The 24874-nt window shown below is 37.5% G+C and overlaps 1 protein-coding gene across 2 annotated transcripts in view; it reads right to left on the bottom strand.

Moving 5' to 3' along the window:
- Positions 1 to 24874, bottom strand: part of PATJ (PATJ crumbs cell polarity complex component) — a 340450-nt gene that overhangs the window by 259107 nt on the left and 56469 nt on the right. For both annotated transcript variants that reach the window (XM_065889002.1, XM_065889011.1), the window contains exons 14-16: positions 14819 to 14953; positions 10060 to 10221; positions 6687 to 6818 (exon numbers count right to left, since the gene is read on the bottom strand). In XM_065889002.1, the coding sequence (XP_065745074.1) occupies positions 6687 to 6818; positions 10060 to 10221; positions 14819 to 14953 (429 nt within the window). The remainder of the gene's footprint in view (positions 1 to 6686; positions 6819 to 10059; positions 10222 to 14818; positions 14954 to 24874) is intronic.

Below are 24874 nucleotides of genomic sequence, written 5' to 3'. Positions count from 1 at the left end.
AAATCCTCTGTGAAAAGAAATCTTCAGCCCAGTTGGCACTGGAGCTTACAGTACTTTGATGTTAATAAAAATAAATGTGGATAGGATTCAGGGATGGGCAAAGATTGGGACTTTATCAGTCCCAAGTTCCATTAAGCAAAAGTGACCTTTAAATGCAGCTGTGTGGTTTGTACAGAATATATTTCCAAGAACATGGATACTGCCATTAGTAGCAGACTGACTACATTTTGCTCAGTACCAATATCTTAATCATACACAGATGAACTGGAACCAGAGCTCCTTTAAAACAAAAAAGAAGAAGATAAAAACAGCAACAAAAGAAAAAAACCCAAAGAACAGATACTGGTGGCCATGTTATGAGATCCCATGAGCATTAAAGTGGAACTATATAATAACTTACAATATATTACTGTCCTGTAGATCTTAGATTCTGAACCCAACTTAATAATGTTAATAATATAGGTACTACTACATTTTAAAATTATATCAATACCTATCAAATTCTATATCCCAGTTTCTATAAACTAATCAGTTGGCATGAACGTAAAGATACTGGGCTTCCACAAGTTACTAAAGACTATAATGATAGTAGCATTCACCCAAAATCTCAAATCTTGTGGCAAAATTAGAGTCCTTAATTTCTTCCATTTTTAAACTCAATCTTCTGATAAAGAAGATTAAAACTGATGGAAAAAATAGGAATAGATTTTGGGGCACTAATATCATAGTCTCAATATAAATAGTTTATGCCCTCTCTTAACTATAAAGGTCAATAAATTAATTACTGACAATATAAAGTTGAAACAAAGTTGATAGTTGTATATCACTATCATTTAATCTGTCTATATCATGGAAAACCATTAGCAAAACCATGAATTATGCACTTACTTACACTTTATTTTTCAGGAGAATTATCTAAACAAGGAAATTATATAAGAAGGCATCAATTTTAAGTAGTCTAAATACATGAGTCTGACAAACATTTATGTGCAAGCAGTTTGGTAAAAATGTACCAAAATTTAAAAGATAAATGTTCTTTTGATGAGCAATTCCTCTTCTAGGAAGTTATCACAAGATTTATTCGTACCTTTTTATAAAAGAATATGACAAGGATATCCAATACAGCCTCATTTGAAATACCCACCAACTGGGTACAGGAGCTTGGTTAAATAAATTATTGTACAACAACAATAATATACTACGCAGTCATTAAAAAGAACTAGATAGCTCTATAAATACCAAAATGAAAGAACATATAATTGAGGGGAAAAAAGCAATATGCTGAAAGCGTGTATGACATATTCCATTTATGTATTAAAAAATAAACAACCAGCAAACTACCACTTATATAATCGTGTCTGTATAAAATATCTCTGGGAGGATAGACAAGAAAAACAGGAGTTTTTATCTGGGAGATTAAAAATGAGGGATTATGGTCAGAGGTAGATATACTCATCACAGGATACCATTATGTACTTTGAATTTTTATGCCCTATGTATATATTACTTATTTTTAAAACATTTCTAATGTACACAAAGTCATTCTGTTGCACATATGATAAGAAAAAAGCCAACTCAAACCACATGCATGAAATGTATACACTCCCTTCATATAATGTTTAAAAATCTTTTAAGGAGAATTCCATTTAACAGAGTAGTCAGGCAGAAACTGCACACTAGGTTCTTCTCACAAATACTGAGGCATAACATATCCAAGACTCAGCAATACTGCAATTTTTTATATTCATACTATTTAAGTTTTATAACCCATTTCTTCTAAGAAACATTAATCACTGTTAATTTTTATAGGGAGGAATATTTTCACTATTATTTTTAGTCAGCCATCTTTTGCCTTTGGTCTTTCAAACAGCTTTTTAAAGTATTACTAAGAGTATTTATATATGAATCACCTCTCAATGGCTGTGCTATTATGCTTTCTATTTTTATCTCTCTCAGTGTCTGAGATAAACCCAAAGCCTTTCGAAAATATCTGCTTTAACAAAAATTGAGTTCAGTCCCCATATCGGGAAGGGAGAGAACTGAGGAATGGGATGTGGGAGGGAGGAGAATTACTGGTTAATAAATTTTACCTGCTAAATCACTGAAATTCAAAAGTATCAAGAATGGCAATATCATGGCTAATGTTCAAAAATTGGATAACGTTAAACATTTCCAGTGAATTATAATCATGAGGGGTTATTCAAAGTTCAACATAAATCAAAACACCAGAAAATATCCACTTGCGATGTTTAACTTAAAAGGTCAAATGAAGGTAAAATCCACATAGTTACAAATTTATTTCAAGCTTTTTGGTAGGAATTAAAAATTACAGATTATCAGACTACCTAACAGTTGCTTCATTACTGAACATTAGCCCACAACAAATTACTTGTACGAATTTAGGACTCAAATTTGTAATTATTTTCATTTAAAGCAATAAACGCTAGCTCTTGCACAGTGCATATAAGCAAACTATATTAATTTTTAATACTTACTAAACTTTCGTATAAGCATTGAAAATGAGATAGTATCTAGCAGCTTGTCTTTAAGATATGAAATGGTTCTGCAAGCTGAAAAAACAGGAAGATCTGCTGCAATAAATTTATTACAGGGACTCACTGTAATAAAATACCCAAGGAAATACCACTCATAAGTAAAGAAGCAGTATGTGTGGTGGTTAAAAGCCTAGATTCTGGCAGCTAACTGCTTGAGTTCAAACTCTATTTCTGCCATATACTAGCTGTGTGAATTTGGACGAGTTACTTAACCTCTCTGTGCCTCAGGTTCCTCACTTCTAAAATGAGGATAATGATAGCACATATTTCATATGGTTCTTGTGAGGAAAACATTAAGTAATTAGAACAGTGCCTAGCAAACAGCAGATACTCTATGTTAGCTATTATTATTGGATTTGTATTAATTATTTGGATTAATATTAGGATGAGTATCAATATGAGCATTAGTGATATTCCAAGGAATAAAGACATTACACATAAATAATGGGGAATCAAGACAAAGATAACTAGGGCACAGTATGTAATCATACCTAGAAACTGGCAAAAAACTATACTAAGAAAACTTATAACCAAATTTCTGAAGAGTTCTATATTGCTTAGAAACAGAGTACACAATTAAGCCATAATATTCATGCTTTTGACAAACTATGCACATCTCTGTTTTCTATGACATGATCTTATAAGGCATGACGTTACAGTGACCAAGGACTCTTCTAATATGGTATACTTACAGGGCCAGATTTTAACGAGCCATGACATGAAGCAATGCCTAGGCACAGTTGAGACTAACAAATATCCTACCTCCTTTCAAATCACAGCCAAAAAAGCTACAATCACTTCACCCTAAAATTTAATGAGACTAACAACCTGAATCATATTTACTAAGTCTTCCCTGTTGCTTTCTCCTCTTCCTTTGCCCCAATTTATTTAAAATGCCTTTCATGAAAATGAATTGCCACACGTTCCTCTTTGGCCATACGACTGAGCTGTAGAACTGTATATCAGATTCAGCTCTTTCATTGCAGGTACAAAGACCTGCTTATTTTCTCTGCTCAACTACACAATTTCCATCACTGGTGAATCACTGAATCCCCTATCCAGACTGCCATCCCATCGTTCCATGGCCAATTCAAGATCCTTTATGTTCTCACTCATCTCTTCCTAAAGCTTGGCTCAATTTACATAAAAAGCAAATTTCTGGCCAATAATCCACAAATGGGTAATTCACATATGGCTCATCAAGAGTTGGCTGCATTTTAGAACGTAATTTCACAATTAAATTTAGACTTCACTAAACATCTACTAATTAAAAGCATCTACTTATTAATTTTCCTAATCTAGTTAAAAATTGATAGAACACAAACATATTGTAGTATGGCTCCATCTTTGAGGACAATATCAAGACTTTTTGTGTTTATTTTCTAAATTAGATTATTACTAATAATACATTTCCATAATAATCTAACATTTCCCACTTCTTTACATGTTAATTTACTTAAACCACAATAATCCTTTGAGCTAAACATTATTATCCCCATTTCATAGATGAAGAAATTGTAAAAGCACCTACAAAATATATATTGTATATAATTTTGTCAGGCTCTTGACAGAGTTCTTATTTTTCTAGAGAAAAACTCAGTAGTGAGAAAAGTGGTTAACTGAAATTAAAATACCAAAGTAAATTTGCAATCTCTTCAATACTGCTAATACAGGTCCTTTATAACCTGGAAACTCTCCCACTATACTAAAATCTTTTCACTGTGGCTAAGATGTTTCTACAGCACTTCTTATACAAACTATTCTAAGCTTGGGGGTGAGCGTGAAGCTCTGAATCAGCCCTACTCAGATGCCTAATAAATTCATACAAGAAGCATCAAATTCAATAATAACCAGGAACGTGGCCTTTCATGGCTTCTGCTAAAACTTCACCTGGCCTTGCAAAAAATATTTCTGAACTTTAGAATTTATTACCTAATTACAACAAGAGGTGGTATAACCAATTAATTAACTTGCCCAAAACCAAATTTTAAATTGTGTTTACGTGTCACCTAAATGTCACGGGAATAACAGTTCTACATACCACTGACAAATGGTGAAAACGTGCTGTGTACAACTATAAGTGTATTTAAGATTGACTTAAGAAAAATATTCAGTTTAAGACTGAATGTTTTTTCTTCCAAGGTTTAGCTGCAGAAATAAATAAGCTGAGCCCTTTAATGTGAATCAAAGTAGCATTTAGAAAATGAAGTTTTTTTCTATCAGTTCTCCAATAAGCACAAAAGCAAGAAGAATATCTAACACTTTTTTTGCAGCAAAATTGCTTCATATAATTTGTGCAGAAATAAACATCAGTATGTGTAATGGTGATTGTGAGGAAGATGGGATAGGGGGACATCTAAAATTTTACAAATAAAAATAAGATCCAAAAAAAACCAAAGGTATGTTTCAATGCATATATACTTTTTTTTTTTTAAGTGTAAAACTCAGAACTGATAAAGGAATTTTTCTCTTAAGCAGGGATTACACTGTTAAAGACTATCAAGTTTTTCTTTCCATCTTTTACTGAACTTTTTGTTTTTCTTTTTAATTTCTGAAGCACTTCTCTAACATGTGCAATATTCAAAATATAAAACTTGCACATAATGTTTTTTTAAGAGGGTAAGAGCAATCATTATGATATATTTATAAGAATGCAAAAACATACAGATTGATAATGAAAATGTAGCTGTATATCTAAATATCTAAAACCACATCTGAAAAGTGTTTTCTAAACTAAATTCCAGTTATCAACATGTTAACCCAAAAAAACCCATTGAATATATTCATTTAGTCCCAATTAATTTTGGCTAGCCTAAACTTTATTCAATCATTCTGCAAATGTTTATCAATCACCTACTATGTGCTAGGTAATAGAGCAACACTGGAGAGGGAAAAAAAAGTATCAATATGTGCCATTTGCTTTATATTTATATGCCCTAATAATTAACCAATATATAAACTTCCAGAATCTTACAGTATTAATATTCCTTGAAAAAGATATTTCCCCAAATATGCATTTTTTGGAATCAACAACTCATAATTCAATAATATTCCAAAGAGAATTTCCAATAACGAAGAGGGTTATCTGGCACAGAAATATGCCAGCAAAAATAAAATAGATATAATCTATTTCAGTAATCTTAAAGCACACTGCCAAAATATGGAATTTAATGTTCTTACATAATGCTCAAAGTATTTTTCTTTCAATCTATTCCTGATTGCCTTATTAAAAAAATTGATTTTTATATCACTTGGCATTTTATGTGCTTTGATAGAGTACATTTTGCTTTATTAAACCACAGTGTCTTTAGGCAGCACTAATGTATTAAAATATGCATCTTAAAAGTGAAGAGATTTCTTGCCAACAGTTTTAATTCCCCATGATAGTCAGATGGTCTAAAAATACTATAACTGGTAAACTGGTATAACATATAGATGTCTTACTGTGACCTTTCACATTGCCACCTCCAAACCAAATGCATCAGTAACTTTACCGTAGTTATAATTGGGGTACACATAAATACATAAATATTATATGTTCTATATTAAATATAAATATAAGCTTCACCAAGAACATTTCTACTCAGTTACACTCATTGAGATTAATAGGTCAGCAAAACTATAAAAACCTTCACGTTAAGGGAAGGGAGAAGAGAGTGAGAATTGGGAATGACTGCTAATATGTATGGGGTTTCTTTCTTGGGTGATGAAAATGTTCTTAAATTAGACTGTGGTGATGGTTGCACAATTCCAAATATACTAGAAACAACCGAACTGTATGCTTTAAATGAGTGAACTTTATGGTATGCGAAATATATCTCAATAAAGCTGGAGGAAAAAATCCTCCATATAAAAAAATTCATCAAGTTTCAGTCTCTAAAAGCATCCCTGGGTATAAAACTATTCCTTCCCTTATGTTCACTTATTACATCATCTATCATTTTCTTCACTAAGGGAGCTATCAATTGTAATGGTAACAACGGAAATTATAACACCCCACCTTCGGACAGTAGCATTATACATCAAATAATTCAGTTTTGCCTAAGTCAGTGGATGTCTTAAACAATTACTACTTCATATAACTTTAATACAAACTAATTGCTCCAAAAAGCTCTGAACAGGTTCTTATACCTGGTAATCCAAAATGCTGAATCCCAAGCCTTTATGATCTTTTACAAGTTCAACAATCTTGACTTCAGGAGACCACAGGGCTAATTCCCCATCATCATCTTCTTCAGTACTGACATCTATGTTGTGGTCAGCCTGAAATACCAAAGAACATAAATGCTTCAATACACTGTCCTTTCAAGTTTGAAAAGAATTAATGTATCAGGAATCTCATAGCTTCTTCTCAAAATGAGGATACTCTTTGGCATGCATAGTTTTTCTTTTTAATCTTTTTAAAAGGGGCATGCACTGGGGCACATATACTTTAGTATAAAACCTTCATGAAAATTCAAGCACTTAAAAAAACAGGTTGTTCATATAGTTTTTGGTTTTTTTTTTTTACGTTAAAGTGTCTGTTTCATTCAAAGTATTAACACTGACCTCTTATACTAAAATGAGTTCTGTCATCCCAGTAGAAGCATAAAAGGAAAAATATGCAATTTAAGAAGATATGAAAACATCACACAAAATCAAAGCTTTTAAGATATTTAAGTAGCAATACCTGAATTCATAATTACAGTGAGAGACAGAGAGAAAGACACCGACACAGAGGCCAGGACAGGACAGAGAGATACCACTTCTGTTGGCTCCAAGTTTTCAAGAAAAACTTTACTAGAAAAGTAAGGTGAAAAAAAATCCAAGTCTTTGGGAATCATGTAAGTCTAAAAACAGGTAAAAATCAGAGTTGAAATAATGAAAACCTGATCTTGGAGGGAGGAGGTCAACACAACTACTCAGTACACAGATCCTTAGCTGCTTTCCCTGACTCCACACCCGCACATCCCCTATTCCAAGCTCCCTCCTTTCAGGGAAAAGAGTCACTGACACATGGAATTCTAGGAAGCTAAATGACAGACGGTCAATGGGTCGACTACGCAGAAGGAGAATAGCTGCTCCAACTTTTTGCTTTTATACTATTTATAGTATTGGATTATATTCATGTGATTTATCTTCCCCAAATACTCTGAACTTCCATCTGAGGCTCAAGAATTATCTTCTTTTTCTTTGTGGCCCTAACAATTAACAAAATGCCTGGCTTCTAGGCTAGAATGGTGTGGGCTGTCATAGAGTTTACCATGGTGATCCCCTCAACCCGCAACAGTGCACGGCTTATAGTAGGTGCTCCATAAATGTTTGTTCGACACATAATGAATCAATCACCCACCTTTGAGTGGCCTTCCCTTGAAACTCTTTTTAAATAAAGCTATAGACTAAATAATAGTCTTTAAGAAGTCTACTTCTAAAAACTTTGAACGATCTTAGTAAATAAAATGGAAGTAAATAAAGTAAAATGATGTACTTCCTATGAATATAATTTTGAGTGACATGTATAAGAAAACCCATTTAACGGAATCAAAGCTGGCAGATGTGGCAGGCAGAGGGACCCCTCTATTATGGAAGAGTAAGGTACCATAGCTAATACAAAAACATCTTGAAATGAGGGCTGGACCAGATCTCAAACTGTCCCTGCAGGACATGGTGGATTAAATCTAAACATGGGAAAGATTTCCTAGTTCTTGAATTACAGAACTTGAAATTAGTGGGAACGTTCTGGATCAATAAACATCTGTTTATATCAGTCTGATGTGAGGAACTGATAGATTTAAAAAGAAAACACATACTTTCCAATAAAAAGTAAAGTTACAATGGTAATACAATACGATTGATGTTCTACTGAGGCATTTAATACCTTTACGGATTAATAAGCATTAGAATTTTGTCTGAGCTGCGTAACAATATAGGGTCTAAGAACCTAAGATCGTATTGAGATAAATGAAAAAAGAGAGACAGAAAAGAGAGCCAGGATTTTAAGAAACCACATATAATTTTAAAACCCAAGTTTATAGAAATTCCAAGGCATCCAACATATATAAGATATTATACTCCAACCAGAAATATATCACTTTGATACAATCAATTCTGCATAACTCCTGTATTTACAGAATAGAAAGCAATCAACTAATGGGCAGCAAGGATGACATTGAGCATAATTCAAAGCTGTTGTTTACCCATTGTGGTAAAGTATGACAGATGGGAGCACAGAGTCAGCAAGCGGAGTTGGTGATTTACACACCCTGTAAGATTAGATTAACGGCATTTTTATCAATAGAGGTAAGCTATCACCCACATTTAATTTTAGTAAAGATTGCAAGAATCATAAAAGCGTGGCATTTGAGTCCCTTCCTTGAAACATGTTTACCAAAGATAAGCATTAAAAAAAATTATCACTCAACAATCAATAATTTACTAAGCACTTTGTATATGTTCAGTAAAGAATAAAAACACCAAGAGATACAAAATAATTCTAAGATTTGGCCTCTGCCCACAGGAGCTGACGGTCTTCTTGAAAAAACAAACTTAATACACACTAAAGTATCTGTGACTACAGGACAGTGCTACACTCTTGTATTTTAGGAAATCACAAAAAAGGACAGGTGGACAGGAGGAGTTGAGAACAGCCATAGCTAATTTTTACTGAGCACCGTCCTTATGCAAGGCATTGTGCTAAGAACTTTGCACACATTACTTCATTTCCTTCTCTCACCACAGATGAGGTAAGTACAATAAGTATCTTCATTTTTCAGAGGAAGAAGATCAACAGAAAGTCAAGTTATTTGCTCAATCATTCAAATCATTAAGTGGCAGAGGCAACATTAGGGTCTATGTACCTTGAAAATCAGACCGTAGGTAGGCAAAAGGGAAGCCCCTGTGTATCAAAACTGGTGTTAATGGAACTATAATCTAAAAGAGTCTGGAAAGGGGAAAAGTGACATAAAAGTTACGAAAACATAATTTGGAAAAGCATGTGCTTAAATCTGTTTTCATAATTACAATGCTCTTTAAAAAAAAAAAAAAAAAAACTACCGGGAGCACAGAAAGTGTCATTTTATTCTCTGACCTTCTGAAGGCTCTTACAGCAATTTTTACTCATTTCAAAATTGGTCATAGATATTCATGTTTTTAAAGCTCTGAAAAAGGGAAGCCCATTAGATATTCAATACTTACCAACATCTTAAACTTGTTAAGATGAACTGAGTTGAACTGGGAGCCAAAAGTAAGGAGCTCAGGTAATTACTAAAAAAAGGTTTTCTAAAATCAAAGTGCATGCACATTAATGTTACCAACCTTTCAAGTTACCAAAAAAAAGAGTAAAGTTTCATGACATTAAAGAATAGTAACAATTTGAAAAGCTATGCATTGTTGCCTTTGAGAGCTACTGTTGTCAAACAAAAGAGGAAGGTTTTTCCCTCCCCCTTCATATCACAGTACACTCTCAGGACATCCCTGATGAAGGGGCATGCCTATGGGAACCACAGTGCGAGTATTCATTTAGTACCTCCATTTCAGGAAGGGAGGTTTCAGTGGTCCTTGGTTCATCTACAGAGGCTTCATCATCAAACAACCGTCGACAGCAAACCAAGGTAAAGGGGGGCGGCACTTCTTTTAGAAAGGAGACTGCTTCTCGGCGAGATTTCCCATAGAGCTGCACTCCATTGACCTAGAAGGATAAGGGATAAGTCAGAATTGAGGAGGCCCCAAATGAAAAAAAACCAAAAATCTCTTGCTTACGTCAATCTTATCAAAGTGAAAACAGGATAATCGTTTTATTTTCCCTGTAAACAAAGGGCCTAAATTTAATCATTTTAGTAGTACAAAAAAACAGAAATCCCTAAAATTTATAAAAATTAAGGTTAAAGTTTAACTGAAATTGGGTGAATAAAGTATAAAATGTGCTCAGAGTACAACTATTACTGGGTATGTGATTTGCCTAATTTTTCACACCTCCCTGCTTTGTCCTTTCTATACTACAATGTTGTATTCTCTCATCTACTCCCCATCTCTCCTTAAACACACTAAATATCACTGATAGCCTTCTTAAGACCGCTTCCTTTTGCTTTTCATTTTGTAAGCATATCAATAGAGATATTAACACTAATTTTTAAGGCTGTTAAAAACTGCTCAACTTACAATGTGTAGGTAACAAAATCTAGGATACTTGGCCGTCAAAATTTAGCATCAGTTCACAATTTTCTTTCACATCCCATAAACTCTTAATACCATCCTAGAAAAATCACATCTGTAGAAAAGAAATACACATAACTTTGCCTCAGATCCACTCTTACATACTCTGCTGACACAGCCATCAAGTGTAAGAAGTGTGTCAGATTTTCAAATTGTTTTATACAGGGGTCCCACGTGTTTAGAATAACAAAAAGATAATCAACTATTCCTTATTAATGATTAATGCTTATCGCCAAAAGATTATCTAAATTTCACATTATATATAGTGCATAGTAACAATTCTTTGCACCAAAGATGATTTAGACACATGTCTATTCTAATTTTTTATATATATGACTTTAGCTCAAGGAGCTCTCTCATCTGTCTGCCACTCCCAAAAAGCTGAAGCATAAACACAATCCAGGCAACATATAATCTTTTCACTTCTGACTCCTACCTTCCTGGCAGGGTTCAGCAGCATTATTAGTTTTAAAAGTATTTCCGGTCTGCCCTTAATTTCTGACAGGTGCAGGGTTGACTTTCCTGGGAGGAACGTTTCCACTAAATCTGTCAAAATTGCTCAGAGAATAAGAGCACAGTGGGTTTTTGGAAGCATCCCATCAACAGTGGTCTGAGCCCAGAGTCATTTATTCCTTGGAACCACTCTCACCTGTAACATACCCAGCACTTAGCCATCAGACCAGACATAATCTGCCTGCCTTTTAATTATTTACAAAGAAATCACCACATAGTAAAGAGGCCCACATGTGTTTCAGGGAGCTAGTCCTAAAAAGTAAACATTGTCTCCCAGGACTTTATGACTGAGGAAGGGGTCCAGCAGATAGCAAGTTCAGCGGCACATGAAAGGTTCTTCCTGGAAGAACTGCAAGTCAATCTTCACACAAAAATGGGGAGGGAGGTACTTGCCACTGGTCACACCATGTCCATGGTGCCAACCAGTGCCATGAGCACAGAAAGTTCTAAAATCAACCAAATGGGGAGTAACATACTGAAAATAGAGCAAGCGGATAGATACAATCAAAGCAGGAATGCTACTCATGCACAAGTATTTTAGCTTCTGTTTCACATTACTTCAACAAATTTGAAAATCACTTTTCAGGTTTTTATCTTGGTGTACATTTAAATATTTATTTCGCTCATTATTTATTCATTTGAATTGTCTCCAATTATTATAGCAATGTCTGGTAGTCCTCCTCACCACTCTATATGGCTAAAGGGATTGGTCACATTTCCCATTAGCAACTCCTATCTAAGGGGATTTATGGCTGCTGTAAATAGCTGCTCTGGGCTGAGACTTGGCACAATGTTCTAACCCTGAAGCATATTTGTGTTCCTAGTTTTAAGCTCTAAGGAGTACATTTGACAGACAGACAGACACACACACACACACACACATACAGTTCAGGAGTTTATTTGGCTAACTTTACAGAGACTTTTTAATTTCTGTATTCAGTTGCTCAGAAGCAGCCAATTTTTTTAACACCTTTATTGGAGTATAACTGCTTTACAGTGGTGTGTTAGTTTCTGCTGTATAACAAAGTGAATCAGCTATGCATATACATATATCCCCATATCCCCTCCCTCTTGCGTCTCCCTCCCTCCCTCCCTATGCCACCCCTCTAGGTGGTCACAAAGCACCATGTTGATCTCCCTGTGCTATGTGGCTGGAAGAAGCCAATTTTTATTTTAGAGTTCACAATATTTTTCTAGACTCTTCAAACCTCTCAAGTACTGTCAAGTCTCAATTATTCAGACTTTGTGACTGGAAAACTCATACACATGTATTCATCTGCAAAGTACATAATACTAGACAAGTATTGTCCCACTACTTCATTCAATCCCCATTCAATCCTATCCTATAAAGGTTGCTTATGTGTTTTCACGGTGGTCATGTTGCCAGTATCTCACAGTGAGATATGATAAAGCATTATCTTTACATGGACAATATTCCATTAGATCCTCACAAACATAGAGTGAAGTAGGCATTTATTGATGAAGAAAATGATTCTCAAAAAAAGTGACATGCTAGGACATACGGTTCAGCTGTGGCAAACTCAGAACCAAAAGCAGCTCTGACTTGCAAACCTGTGCTTCTTTCCCTATCCCAAGTTCTTTCACTAGAAATCTATACTTGTGAATTCAACCAGTCTTCATGCTACCTCATTACATCACATTCTATTACAAGGGAGAAGGCCCATGGAATTCCAATCTCGGCTAAGGCACAAAGGACTCCGTTGATGGCTGAGATCACCTACACTTGCTCTACTCAGATCCAGCCAACATTTCTTTATCACCTACCAGGTACCAGTAGTGAATTATACTTAATGCTACTGAGCTGTAGACTAAAAATGCTTTAAACGATACAGTTTATGTTATGTTTATTTACCACAAAAAAGTAAACTAAACTGGTTTTTACTCATATTTCCAACTCTCTCAAATAAATATATCTCATTTCTCAATACCTAATAGCTACATGTTATGGCAATGTTTTCCAAATGGTCTCCAATCTGCAGATTATCATGTGTGACACCAAAAATTATGTCATATACTCTGCAAATAAGAAGAGAAAGACATGATTCGGCACCAAAAAACCCGTTAAGTGACAGCGTAAATTCTAGGGCATTAATCCACAATAAGCATTCCAATATCATTACTTGAACACCTCTAAAAATAAGCCATTTACTACATCTTAAAACAGGACCTGGCCTCCCATGCTTATGATAAAATTTGCCAATAGTCACAGCATTTTTCTCTCCAACCTCAAAATTCAACTCGGAATTCTCAACATACTCCTCCAGGTGACTGAACACTACTTAAAAAACCCAACAAGAAACCTATTTGCTATTCTTGCCATCCCACTTTAAGCAAATATAAATTTTAGAAAGAAATCTCTACTTCAAGGCCCATGGGATTCTAATCTTGGCTCAAGCAACTAGGTTGATTGACTCTATCAAACCCAACCTAGGACTTCCTGTGGATCTAACACTTGAGAGAACCCTCTTCTACACAGCCTTCTCAAAGTTTAACCATTCCCCGTATCTTTTTTAGAAGCTTAGAAAGTAGTGTGATGTATTGAAAAACCAGTGAAATGGGAGTTAGAAAACATGAACTAAAGTCATCACTCTACCAGTGTATAAAGTTAGGGGAAATCAATGCCTTGGTTTTGTATCTGTAAAATTAAGCGTTGTTGCTTGGTTTGTCTGCTGTGTTGGCTACAGAACTTTCCAATCTAACAAAATCTCTCAAGGCAGTCATGTCACAGCAGAAGTGCTCTAGAATTGCTCTGACTGAAGAGAGGCTGAGAAGCCTGAGTGAGCCCAGTAGAGGCTGCCATCATGGCGGGAAGGGAGTCCCAAGCAGACAATCTGAAATCTAGTCAGTAACACATAAGCCTGAGGTAATCCAGCTCTAAGCCTTACCAGAACTAACCAACAAAACCTGCAAATAAATGTGACTACATGTTCCAAACAAGGGTCAGGGGTTAGATTCTTAAAAAGAATTTTGAAAAAAAAAAAATACTAATTATGCTATCAAACGAAAACAGGACATTAGCTTCTTTCTTAGTTAATCATTTAAATAAGCACTCAAAAGGACATCTCAGGAGTCCCAAAAGATGGGGAAAATGAACTGAAAGTACGCTATCTACTTCACTTATCATTACATAAGTCGTTAGTATTTTTCCTCATCTTTAACCTTCCCAGCTTTACTGAAATATAATTGACATATAACATGTAAAAGTTTAAGGTGTACAGTGTGATGATTTGATATATATATTGTGAAATCATTACCACAATGAGGTTAGTTAACACTTCTATCACCTCACATAGTTACCATAGTTTGTGTGTGTGTGTGTCTGTTTATGTGTGTGGTAAGAACTCTTAAGATCTACTCTTTCAGCAACTTTCAAGTACACAACACAGTTTTGTTAAGTACAGTCACCAATTATTTTCCAATATAAGTAGTTCACATTACATTGGTATTGATGATGTAACTCTGTGGATTTCTGGTGAGAACACATTCTCCTACAACTTAAAAATTCCTGCCCTGTGTCTTTTTCCCCTCAAAAATTTTACCTCAAGAAGCTCATCTTCTGGCTGTAGGAGGTTCAGTGTATCAAGAGGACCACCTGGAGCAATTGAAGAGATATAATGGTGCCCATCAAAGGAATCCACCTCCATGCCAAGCCTCAGAGTGTGAATGGGCAGCAGCTGCAACAAAACACAGAACAGTAATATAAACACAACAAGGACACATCTGGCTGTTAATTCTCTATCAAGTATTTTTTTTTGACACAGAAGCCCCATCCCCTGAATCAGATCACCAAAATCCCAAAAGAGACAATAAGGGGAAAACTAGCCTCAAGTAAAACATGAAGTCATTTGTCATCTTGTTCTCACTCTTGTCCTCTCAGATTCCTTGGGAATGGAGAGACAGACGTACAAAGTCTCCAGTTCTAAGCTCCAAACTTCCTATAGTTCCCAGTATGTATTCTGTGTTTCACTTTTCTGCAGGGCTTCCCATCCCTCAGGACATCCAGCTCCTTTATATTACCTAAGTTCCACTCACACTTCAGTACTAAAGCAGTATCAATTCCAGGAAGCCCTTCCTGATATCTGAGCTAATCTGCTTCCATCTGGGGTCCAAGATCACACTGTACACATCTCCATCACAGCTCTCAATACACTGCTTTTAACATTCCTATTTTCTGGGCTTCCCTGGTGGCGCAGTGGTTGGGAGTCCGCCTGCCGATGCAGGGGACACGGGTTCATGCCCCGGTCCGGGAAGATCCCACATGCCGCGGAGCGGCTGGGCCCGTGAGCCATGGCCACTGGGCCTGCGCGTCCAGAGCCTGTGCTCCACCACGGGAGAAGCCACAACAGTGAGAGGCCCGCATACCGCAAAAAAAAAAAAAAAAAAAAATTCCTATTTTCTTAACCGCCCCCCGATTGCTTGAGGGTATCTTTTCTCTCTATAATCTCAGGCCCTAGAATAGTACCAGGCATCTGAACACGGGCTCATTACATGTTATCTGAACTAATCCATGAAAGATGGTACCTCTTTCAAGATGTCTTTTTCCATCTCACCAGCTTAAGAGAGAACAATTTCTGATTTGGGGGAGGTATGGGTGTATAATAAGAAAGGCAATCATTATTCTACTCTAGGATTGGTTCTGTTGACTGAGAAGGATTCGTATAGGTTCAGATATGAGCCAAGCATTAAGAAATTCCAGCCAATGTCAAGGTAAAAAGATGAGTGTCTTAGTGTTGTTGGCTTTAAAAGTCAAAGGCATTCACCAAACTCTATTCCCCTGACTTTCAAAATTGGAACTAATGATTTCTCATTGTGGATATATAAACTCAAACATGGTAAATGATACTACAATAGTTTGTTTATCCAAAATACCAGGCCCATCTCTAACTGTATATTTGCTAAGGAGAAAACCCTACACAAGGTGGCAATGCATCCACAACATGGCTCTTTCCGTATTTCCTTTCCTCTGCGATCACTTATCCTGGAGCTTGTCACCTGCCCTTAGTCATCTGCTCTGAGTCCTCAGAGTTCCACAGGCCTTGCTTCAGACACCACCTGGGGCTCATTTCCATCCCACTACAGACAAACAGACAAATGTGAAGTGGCAAGGCGTCCAGCTGACTAAGGCCTCAATGGCTTAAAACAGGCAGGAGGGATTCCTGGTCTTGGGCTAATTTTCTGAAAATTAAGTGCTCCTGACCAGCAAGCACTTCAGGATCTACAGCCATCTCTGGCAATAAGACATTCTAGCAATGCGAGGGTAAGACTGCTTTTACTCTTGTTGCCTCTCTGTGATCTCTTTATTTCTCACTGTTGCCACCTCATTCTGTTTAGTCATTGTACCAAATCCTGTATATCAAGCTAGGAGACATTAGGGTCAGTTTCTTTAGCACTAAAAGGTGAATAAAAACTCTGAGAAATGTTTCTGTAATAACACCTTACCCATCCATCTCTGCCAACTCTCTTCCTTCCTTTGTTTATGAGCCAAACACTACGGCAGGGAGTGGTCAGTGGGTCCACCTGTAGGTCATCCCCAGTGCTGTGCTAAAGTATGCTTGCAAGAGCAGATTTTTCAATTTTCAGGAATTCTGCAAGCCAGTTGTTAATGACAGCCATTATTAAATATGAAATTGTAAGATTACAATTAAATAAATAATATTAAAAATAAATGTACTGGGCTTCCCTGGTGGCGCAGTCGTTGAGAGTCCACCTGCTGATGCAGAGGACACGGGTTCGTGCCCCGGTCCAGGAAGATCCCACATGCCACGGAGCGGCTGGGCCCGTGAGCCATGGCCGCTGAGCCTGCGCGTCCGGAGCCTGTGCTCCGCAACGGGAGAGGCCACAACAGTGAGAAGCCCGCGTACCACAAATAATAATAATAATAATAATAAAATAAATGTAGTAAGTACTGAAAATCCATCACTTCCTAATTATTTTGACCACATTTTATCTATGTTCTTGAAGTGACTTTTATCTGTTATACATGTATGGTGGAAACACTCTCTATCTAAGAATTTAGGGAATACCAAAGGGATGAACAACTGAAAAAGACAGATGAAATGGTTGATTTGTCTAGCGCTAAATGCAGGTAGGTCAGGTAACAATATAGTCCTGCTCCCATGGAGAAACCTGCATCAATGAAGTGCAACTGTGAATCATTACCTAACTCAGTGTTCACTGCTGTCATTTTGGTTGCTTGAAATCTGCCACGGTGGAACTATTTATACCACAGGTATTGGTAAATGCTACAAATTAGGGTTGCCTTTTTTTCCTTTTTTTGAGGGCTAGACATTTCCCCCCATAACACTGATTTACAATCTAGTTTGGACATGATACCCAGCATATATTTATAGAATGTAAACTATGTGCAAGGATTTGAGCTTTGGGCTGGAATTACAGGATGAACAAAAGAAACAGTTTCTACCCTCCGGAACTAACATCTAGGATGGAAGACAGACAATATAAATAATCAAGAGAGTGAGTAGAGACAAGCAAAACAAGTAAGCCAATAAACAATGCACCAACAAACAAGTGAAAGATAAACCCCAAGTTACCAACTGTGATAAGTTCTATGAAGGAGCTAATCAGGGTCAGGACATCAGACACAACTGTGGAGGCTGTCTGAAAAGTTGGTCAGAGTAGGTTTCACAGAGATGGGGACATTTAAGGTGAGAACACACATATATGGAATATAAAAGAAAAAAACAGGGTCATGAAGAACCTAGGGGCAAGACGGGAATAAAGACGCAGACCTACAAGAGAATGGACTTGAGAACATGGGGAGGGGGAAGGGTAAGCTGGGACGAAGTGAGAGAGTGGCATGGACATATATACACTACCAAATGTAAAATAGATAGCTAGTGGGAAGCAGCCGCATAGCACAGGGAGATCAGCTCGGTGCTTTGTGACCACCTAGAGGGGTGGGATAGGGAGGGTGGGAGGGAGGGAGACTCAAGAGGGAAGAGATATGGGAACATACGTATAACTGATTCACTTCGTTATAAAGCAGAAACTAACACACCATAGTAAAGCAATTATACTCCAATAGGCCTTTCCTGGTGGCACAGTGGTTGAGAATCTGCCTGCTAATGCAGGGGACATGGATTCGAGCCCTGGTCTGGGAAGATCCCACATGCCGCAGAGCAACTAGGCCCGTGAGCCACAACTACTGAGCCTGCGCGTCTGGAGTTTGTGCTCCGCAACAAAAGAGGCCGCCTTACTGAGCGGCCCACGCACCGCGATGAAGAGTGGCCCCCGCTTGCCACAACTAGAGAAAGCCCTCGCACAGAAATGAAGACCCAACACAGCCAAAAATAAATAAGTAAATAAATAAAAAGCCAAGTATTTGAAGCCCTTAAAAAAATTATACTCCAATAAAGATGTTAAAAAAAGATGCAGATGGAAAATAAGCATATGAAAAATAATAATTAAAAAACTTTTTTTAATTAAGGGGGAAAAGTTCATCTCAACTGATATAAAGGTGAACAAAGATAAAAAAAAAAAAATGAGTCAGCCCTACAAAGAGCCTGCTTGGGGACTGCTTGTGGGAGGTTAGTGAAAAAGGTAATTTCAAAATTTTTGGTTTGAGCAACTGAGTAGATGGTGGTAGCAATTTCTGCATCGAAATAAGTGTCCAAATTAAAAGACATTGCTGTACACACAATTTGCTACTTATATAATAGCATGCCCTCATAAAAAAATAAAAGGATTAAGGAGGGAACTGATTCCAGTCTCCCCTGCCAGCCCCTTACTAATCAATCCTGCTCTATTCCCCACATCTATGGAACAGCTGATGTCAGGAACAGGTTGGAGCACTGAAGAGCATCAGAGGCTCACCCATGGAATCCCTTGCCCACCAGATACAGGATGCCCTTCTAGGCTATTCCCCCTGATATCTATTAACACCACATGCTCCCTAAAAATGTGCGCCATGAACGGAACACACGTGCCCCATCTTCAATCAGACTGAACAAATAAGCCAGAAATGATGTTTACAAAATCTGTCAATCTAAAAGACGCCTACCTAATATTCATTCTGCATCTAAATCTGAGTACAGCTGGGTTTCTGAGACTTCATGTTACATGGCTGCAGGTTTCTCTGTGGGAGCAGGGCTGTTTAATTACCTGTCCCAGCTGCATTTTGCAACTAAACAAATCAACCGTTTCATCTGTCTCTTTCGGTTTTCCACCCTTTCGCAATTCTGAGAACAGAAAGGGCTAAAATGACAGGAGTGGTTGCAACAGAGAGATGATTGATGCCTTCACACACAGAGCACGTTATGCTTTTTGATGCTTATTCAATGTTCTTTGCAAGGGGTCCTATTTAAATCTACAAAGTTAATGAGAAGCGGGATTTTCATGATCCTGACGTGACAAGTAAAGGATACAAGGAAATATATCCAAGGAAAGTGTGACCACTGTGTGATTTACTATCAGCACTAAAATGATGAAGATCAAATGAGATCAAGAAAGCTAGAGGAGGACTTCCCTGACAGCGCAGTGGTTAAAAATCTGCCTGCCAATACAGGCGACACAGGTTCAAGCCCTGGTCTGGGAAGATCCCACATGCGTGGAGCAACTAAGCCTGAGCGCCACAACTACTGAATCCCACGCACCTAGAGCCCGTGCTCTGCAACGAGAGGCCACTGCAATAAGAAGCACGCACAGCCCAAGGAAGAGCAGCCCCCGTACGCCACAACTAGAGAGGGCCCATGTGCAGCAACGAAGACTCAACACAGGCAAAATAAATAAATTTATTCATTTATTTTTTTAAAAAAGAAAGCAAGCTAGAGGCCTTGAACCTATGAGTGGAGAGACCTGTCAGGAAACAAGCTACAGCTCATTCATTTCACTAGAAGCTCTACCTTTAGGTCCCTCAAACAAGATATCAAAATGCTCAACTAGGAATATAAATGATGTTGCTCCAGGGGGAAAAAAACTTCCGGAGAGGAATAGCTATGTCAGTGGGATGGGGGAGGATGCTTCTAAAAAATCTGAACAAAAAATAAAACACAACAGAAAGAACCCTATAACTGGTTCTTATAACACACACACACACACACACACACACACACACACACACACACATCCTCTCTCTCTTTCAATGGAGATATTAAATAATCATTTATGTTTAAAGATTAGGTACAAAGAGTTACTAAACTTACCACAAAAAAAACACAAACTTTTCAAGAATGAGGCTACAACTTTTAAACTAATGGTGAAACACAGGATAATACCCTCAAAAGTTAGGTATGTTCACGCAGAGGTTATGCAAGACAATCAAACAATCTAGTAAAGCTTGATTTATATTAGTTTTTCTCACCCAACTAAAATTTTAATTCTGGGGAATTCCCTGGTGGTCCAGTGGTTAGGACTCCACGCTTTCACTGCTGAGGGCCCAGGTCCAGTTCCTGGTGCGGGAACTAGATCCCACAAGCCTCAAGGCACATCCAAAAAAAATAAAAATAAAATTTTAATCCTGAGTCTTTAAAAAACACACATTACGGTCTTCCCTGGTGGCACAGTGGGTGAGAGTCTGCCTACCGATGCAGGGGACACTGATTCGTGCCCCGGTCCGGGAAGATCCCACATGCCGCAGAGCGGCTGGGCCCGTGAGCCATGGCCGCTGAGCCTGCGCTTCTGGAGCCTGTGCTCCGCAACGGGAGAGGCCACAACAGTGAGAGGCCCGCGTACCGCAAAAAACTAAAAAAAAATAAATAAATAAAACACACATTACACACTCCGTTGTACAGAAATATCTTGAAGGATCGCTTCAGCTACCTAACACCAAGGTCAAGCATCAGTTGTCATTTTTTCATTTCGGATATCATTGATGTTACCTGTCTGGCCCATGTGATATTTGAACTTTTTTTTTTTAACATCTTTATCGGAGTATAATTGCTTTACAATGGTGTGTTAGTTGCTACTGTATAACAAAGTGCATCAGCTATACGTATACATATATCCCCATGTCTCCTCCCTCTTGCGTCTCCCTCCCACCCTCCCTATCCCACCCCTCTAGGTGGTCACAAATCACCCAGCTAAACTCCCTGTGCCATGCGGCTGCTTCCCACTAGCTATCTATTTTACATTTGAGAGTGTATATTATGCCCATGCCACTCTCTCACTTCGTCCCAGCTTACCCTTCCCCCTTCCTGTGTCTTTAAGCCCATTCTCTATGTCTGCATCTTTATCCCTGTCCTACCCCTAGGGTCCTCAGAATCTTTTTTTTTTCTTTTAGATTCCATACATATGTGTTAGCATACGGTATTTGTTCTTCTCTTTCTGACTTACTTCACTCTGTACAACAGTCTCTAGGTCCATACAGCTCACTACAAATAATTCAATTTAGTTTCTTTTTATGGCTGAGTAATATTCCATTATATATATATGCCACATCCTTTGATCCATTCACCTGTCGATGGACACCTAGGTTGCTTCCATGTCCTGGCTAATGTAAATAGTGCTGCAATGAACACTGTGTTACATAACTCTTTTTGAATTATGGTTTTCTCAGGGTATATGTCCAGTAGTGGGAATGCTGAGTCATATGGTAGCTCTATTTTTAGTTTCTTAAGGAACCCCCATACTGTTCTCCACAATGACTGTAGCAATTTACATTCCCACCAATGATGCAAGAGGATTCCCCCACACCCTCTCCAGCATTTACTGTTTGTATATTTCTTGATGATACCCATTCTGACTGGTGTGAGGTGATACCTCATTCTTTTTTTAAATTTATTTAAGTTATTTAATTTATTTATTTTTTGCTGCATTGGGTCTTCACTGCTGCACGCAGGCTTTCTCTAGTTGCAGCGAGCGGGGGCTACTCTTCATTGCAGTGCATGGGCTTCTCACTGCTGTGGCTTCTCTCGTTGCAGATCACGGGTTCTAGGTGCACAGGCTTCAGTAGTTGTGGCATGCCGGCTCAGTAGTTGTGGCTCGCAGGCTCTAGAGCACAGGCTCAGTAGTTGTGGTGAACGGGCTTAGCTGCTCCGAGGCATGTGGGAACTTCCCAGACCAGGGCTCAAACCTGTTTCCCCTGGATTGGCAGGCAGATTCTTAACCACTGCTCCACCAGGGAAGCTCGAGGTGATACCTCATTGTAGTTTTGATTTGCATTTCTCTAATGATTAGTGATGTTGAGCATCCTTTCATGTGTTTGTTGACAATCTGTATATCTTCTTTGGAGAAATGTCTATTTAGGTCTTCTGCCCATTTTTGGATTGGGTTGTTTGTTTCTTTGATATTAAGCTGCATGAGCTGCTTGTATATTTTAGAGACTAATCCTTTGTCAGTGGCTACATTTGCAAGTATTTTCTCTCATTCTGAGGGCTGTCTTTTCATCTTGTTTATGGTTTACTTGGCTATGCAAAAGCTTTTAAGTTTCATTAGGTCCCATTTGTTTATTTTTGTTTTTGCTTCCACTTCTCTAGGAGGTGGGTCAAAAAGGATCTTGCTGTGATTTATGTCATAGAGTGTTCTGCCTATGTTTTCCTCTAAGAGTTTTATAGTTTCTGGCCTTACATTTAGGTCTTTAATCCATTTTGAGTTTATTTTTATGTATGGTGTAAGGGAGTGTTCTAGTTTCATTCTTTTACATGCAGCTGTCCAGTTTTCCCAGCACCACTTATGGAAGGGGCTGTCTTTTCTCCATTGTATATTCTTGCCTCCTTTCTGAAAGATTAGGTAACCATAGGTGTGTGGATTTATCTCTGGGCTTTCTATCCTGTTCCACTGATCTATAGTTCTGTTTTTGTGCCAATACCATACTGTCTTGATTATTGTAGCTTTGTAGTATAGTCTGAAGTCAGGGAGCCTGATTCCTCCAGCTCCAATTTCCTTTCTCAAGATTGCTTTGGCTATTCAGGATCTTTTGGGTCTGTCTCCATACAAACTGGGCAATTTTTTTGTTCTAGTTCTGCGAAAAATGCTATTGGTAGTTTGATAGGGATTGCATTGAATCTGTAGATTGCTTTGAGTAGTATAGTTATTTTCACAATGTTCATTCTTCCAATCCAAGAACGTGGTATATCGCTCCACCTGTTTGTATCATCTTTATTTTCTTTCATCAGTGTCTTATAGTTTTCTGCATACAGGCCTTTTGTCTCCTTAGAAAGGTTTATTCCTAGGTATTTTACTCCATTTGTTGCAATGGTAAATGGGAGCGTTTCCTTAATTTCTTTTTCAGATTTTTCAACGTTAGTATATAGGAATGCAAGAGATTTCTGTGCATTAATTTTGTATCCTGCTACGTTACCAAATTCATTGTTTAGCTCTAGTAGTTTTCTGGTAGCATCTTTAGAATTCTCTATGTATAGTATCATGTCATCTACAAACAGTGACAGTTTTACTTCTTCTTTCCCAGTTTGCATTCCTTTTATTTCTTTTCTCCTCTGATTGCTATGGATAAAACCTCCAAATCTATCTTGCATAACAGTGGTGAGAGTGGGCAACCTTGTCTTGTTCCTGATCTTACTGGAAATGGTTTCAGTTTTTCACCATTGAGAATGATGTTGGCTGTGGGTTTCTCATATATGGCCTTTATAATATGTTGAGGTAAGTCCCCTCTATGTCTACTTTCTGGAGGGTTTTTATCATACATGGGTGATGAATTTTGTCAAAAGCTTTTTCTGCATCTATTGACATGATCATATGGTTTTTCTCCTTCAATTTGTTAATATGGCTTATCACAGTTATTTGTGTATTTGAAAAATCCTTTCATTCCTGGAATAAACCCCACTTGATCATGGTGTACGATCTGTTTAATGTGCTGTTGGATTCTGTTTGCAAGTATTTTGTTGAGGATTTTTGCATCTATGTTCATCAGTGATATTGGCCTGTAGTTTTCTTTCTTTGTGACATCTTTGTCTGGTTTTGGTATCAGGGTGATGGTGGCCTTGTAGAATGAGCTTGGGAGCGAGTGTTCCTCCCTCTGCTATATTTTGGAAGAGTTTGAGAAGTATAGGTGTTAACTCTTCTCTAAATGTTTGATAGAATTTGCCTGTGAAGCCCGGTGGTCATGGGCTTTTGTTTGTTGGAATATTTTTAATCACAGTCTCAATTTCAGTGCTTGTGATTGGTCTGTTTGTATTTTCTATTCCTTCCTGGTTCAGCCTCAGAAGGCTGTGCTTTCCTAAGAATTTGTCCATTTCTTCCTGGTTGTCCAATAAGCATATAGTTGCTTGTACAATGACTCATGATCTTTTGTATTTCTGCAGTGTCACTTGTTACTTCTCCTTTTTCATTTCTAATTCTATTGAGTTGAGTCTTCTCCCTTTTTTTCTTGATGAGTCTGGCTAATGGTTGATCAATTTTGTTTATCTTCTCAAAGAACCAGCTTTTAGTTTTATTGATCTTTGCTATCATTTCCTTCATTTCTTTTTCATTTATTTCTGATCTGATCTTTATGATTTCTTTTGCTAACTTTGGGATTTTCTGTTCTTCCTTCTCAAATTGCTTTAGGTGTAAGGTTAGGTTGTTTATTTGAGATGTTTCTTGTTTCTTGAGGTAGGATTGTATTGCTGTAAACTTCCCTCTTAGAACTGCTTTTGCTCCATCCCATAGGTTTTGGGTCATCATGTTCATTGTCATTTGTT

The sequence above is a fragment of the Phocoena phocoena genome, chromosome 1, assembly GCF_963924675.1.
Source record: "Phocoena phocoena chromosome 1, mPhoPho1.1, whole genome shotgun sequence".
Classification (NCBI taxonomy): Eukaryota; Metazoa; Chordata; class Mammalia; order Artiodactyla; family Phocoenidae; genus Phocoena; species Phocoena phocoena.
This window is presented reverse-complemented; position numbering and strand designations above follow the sequence as displayed.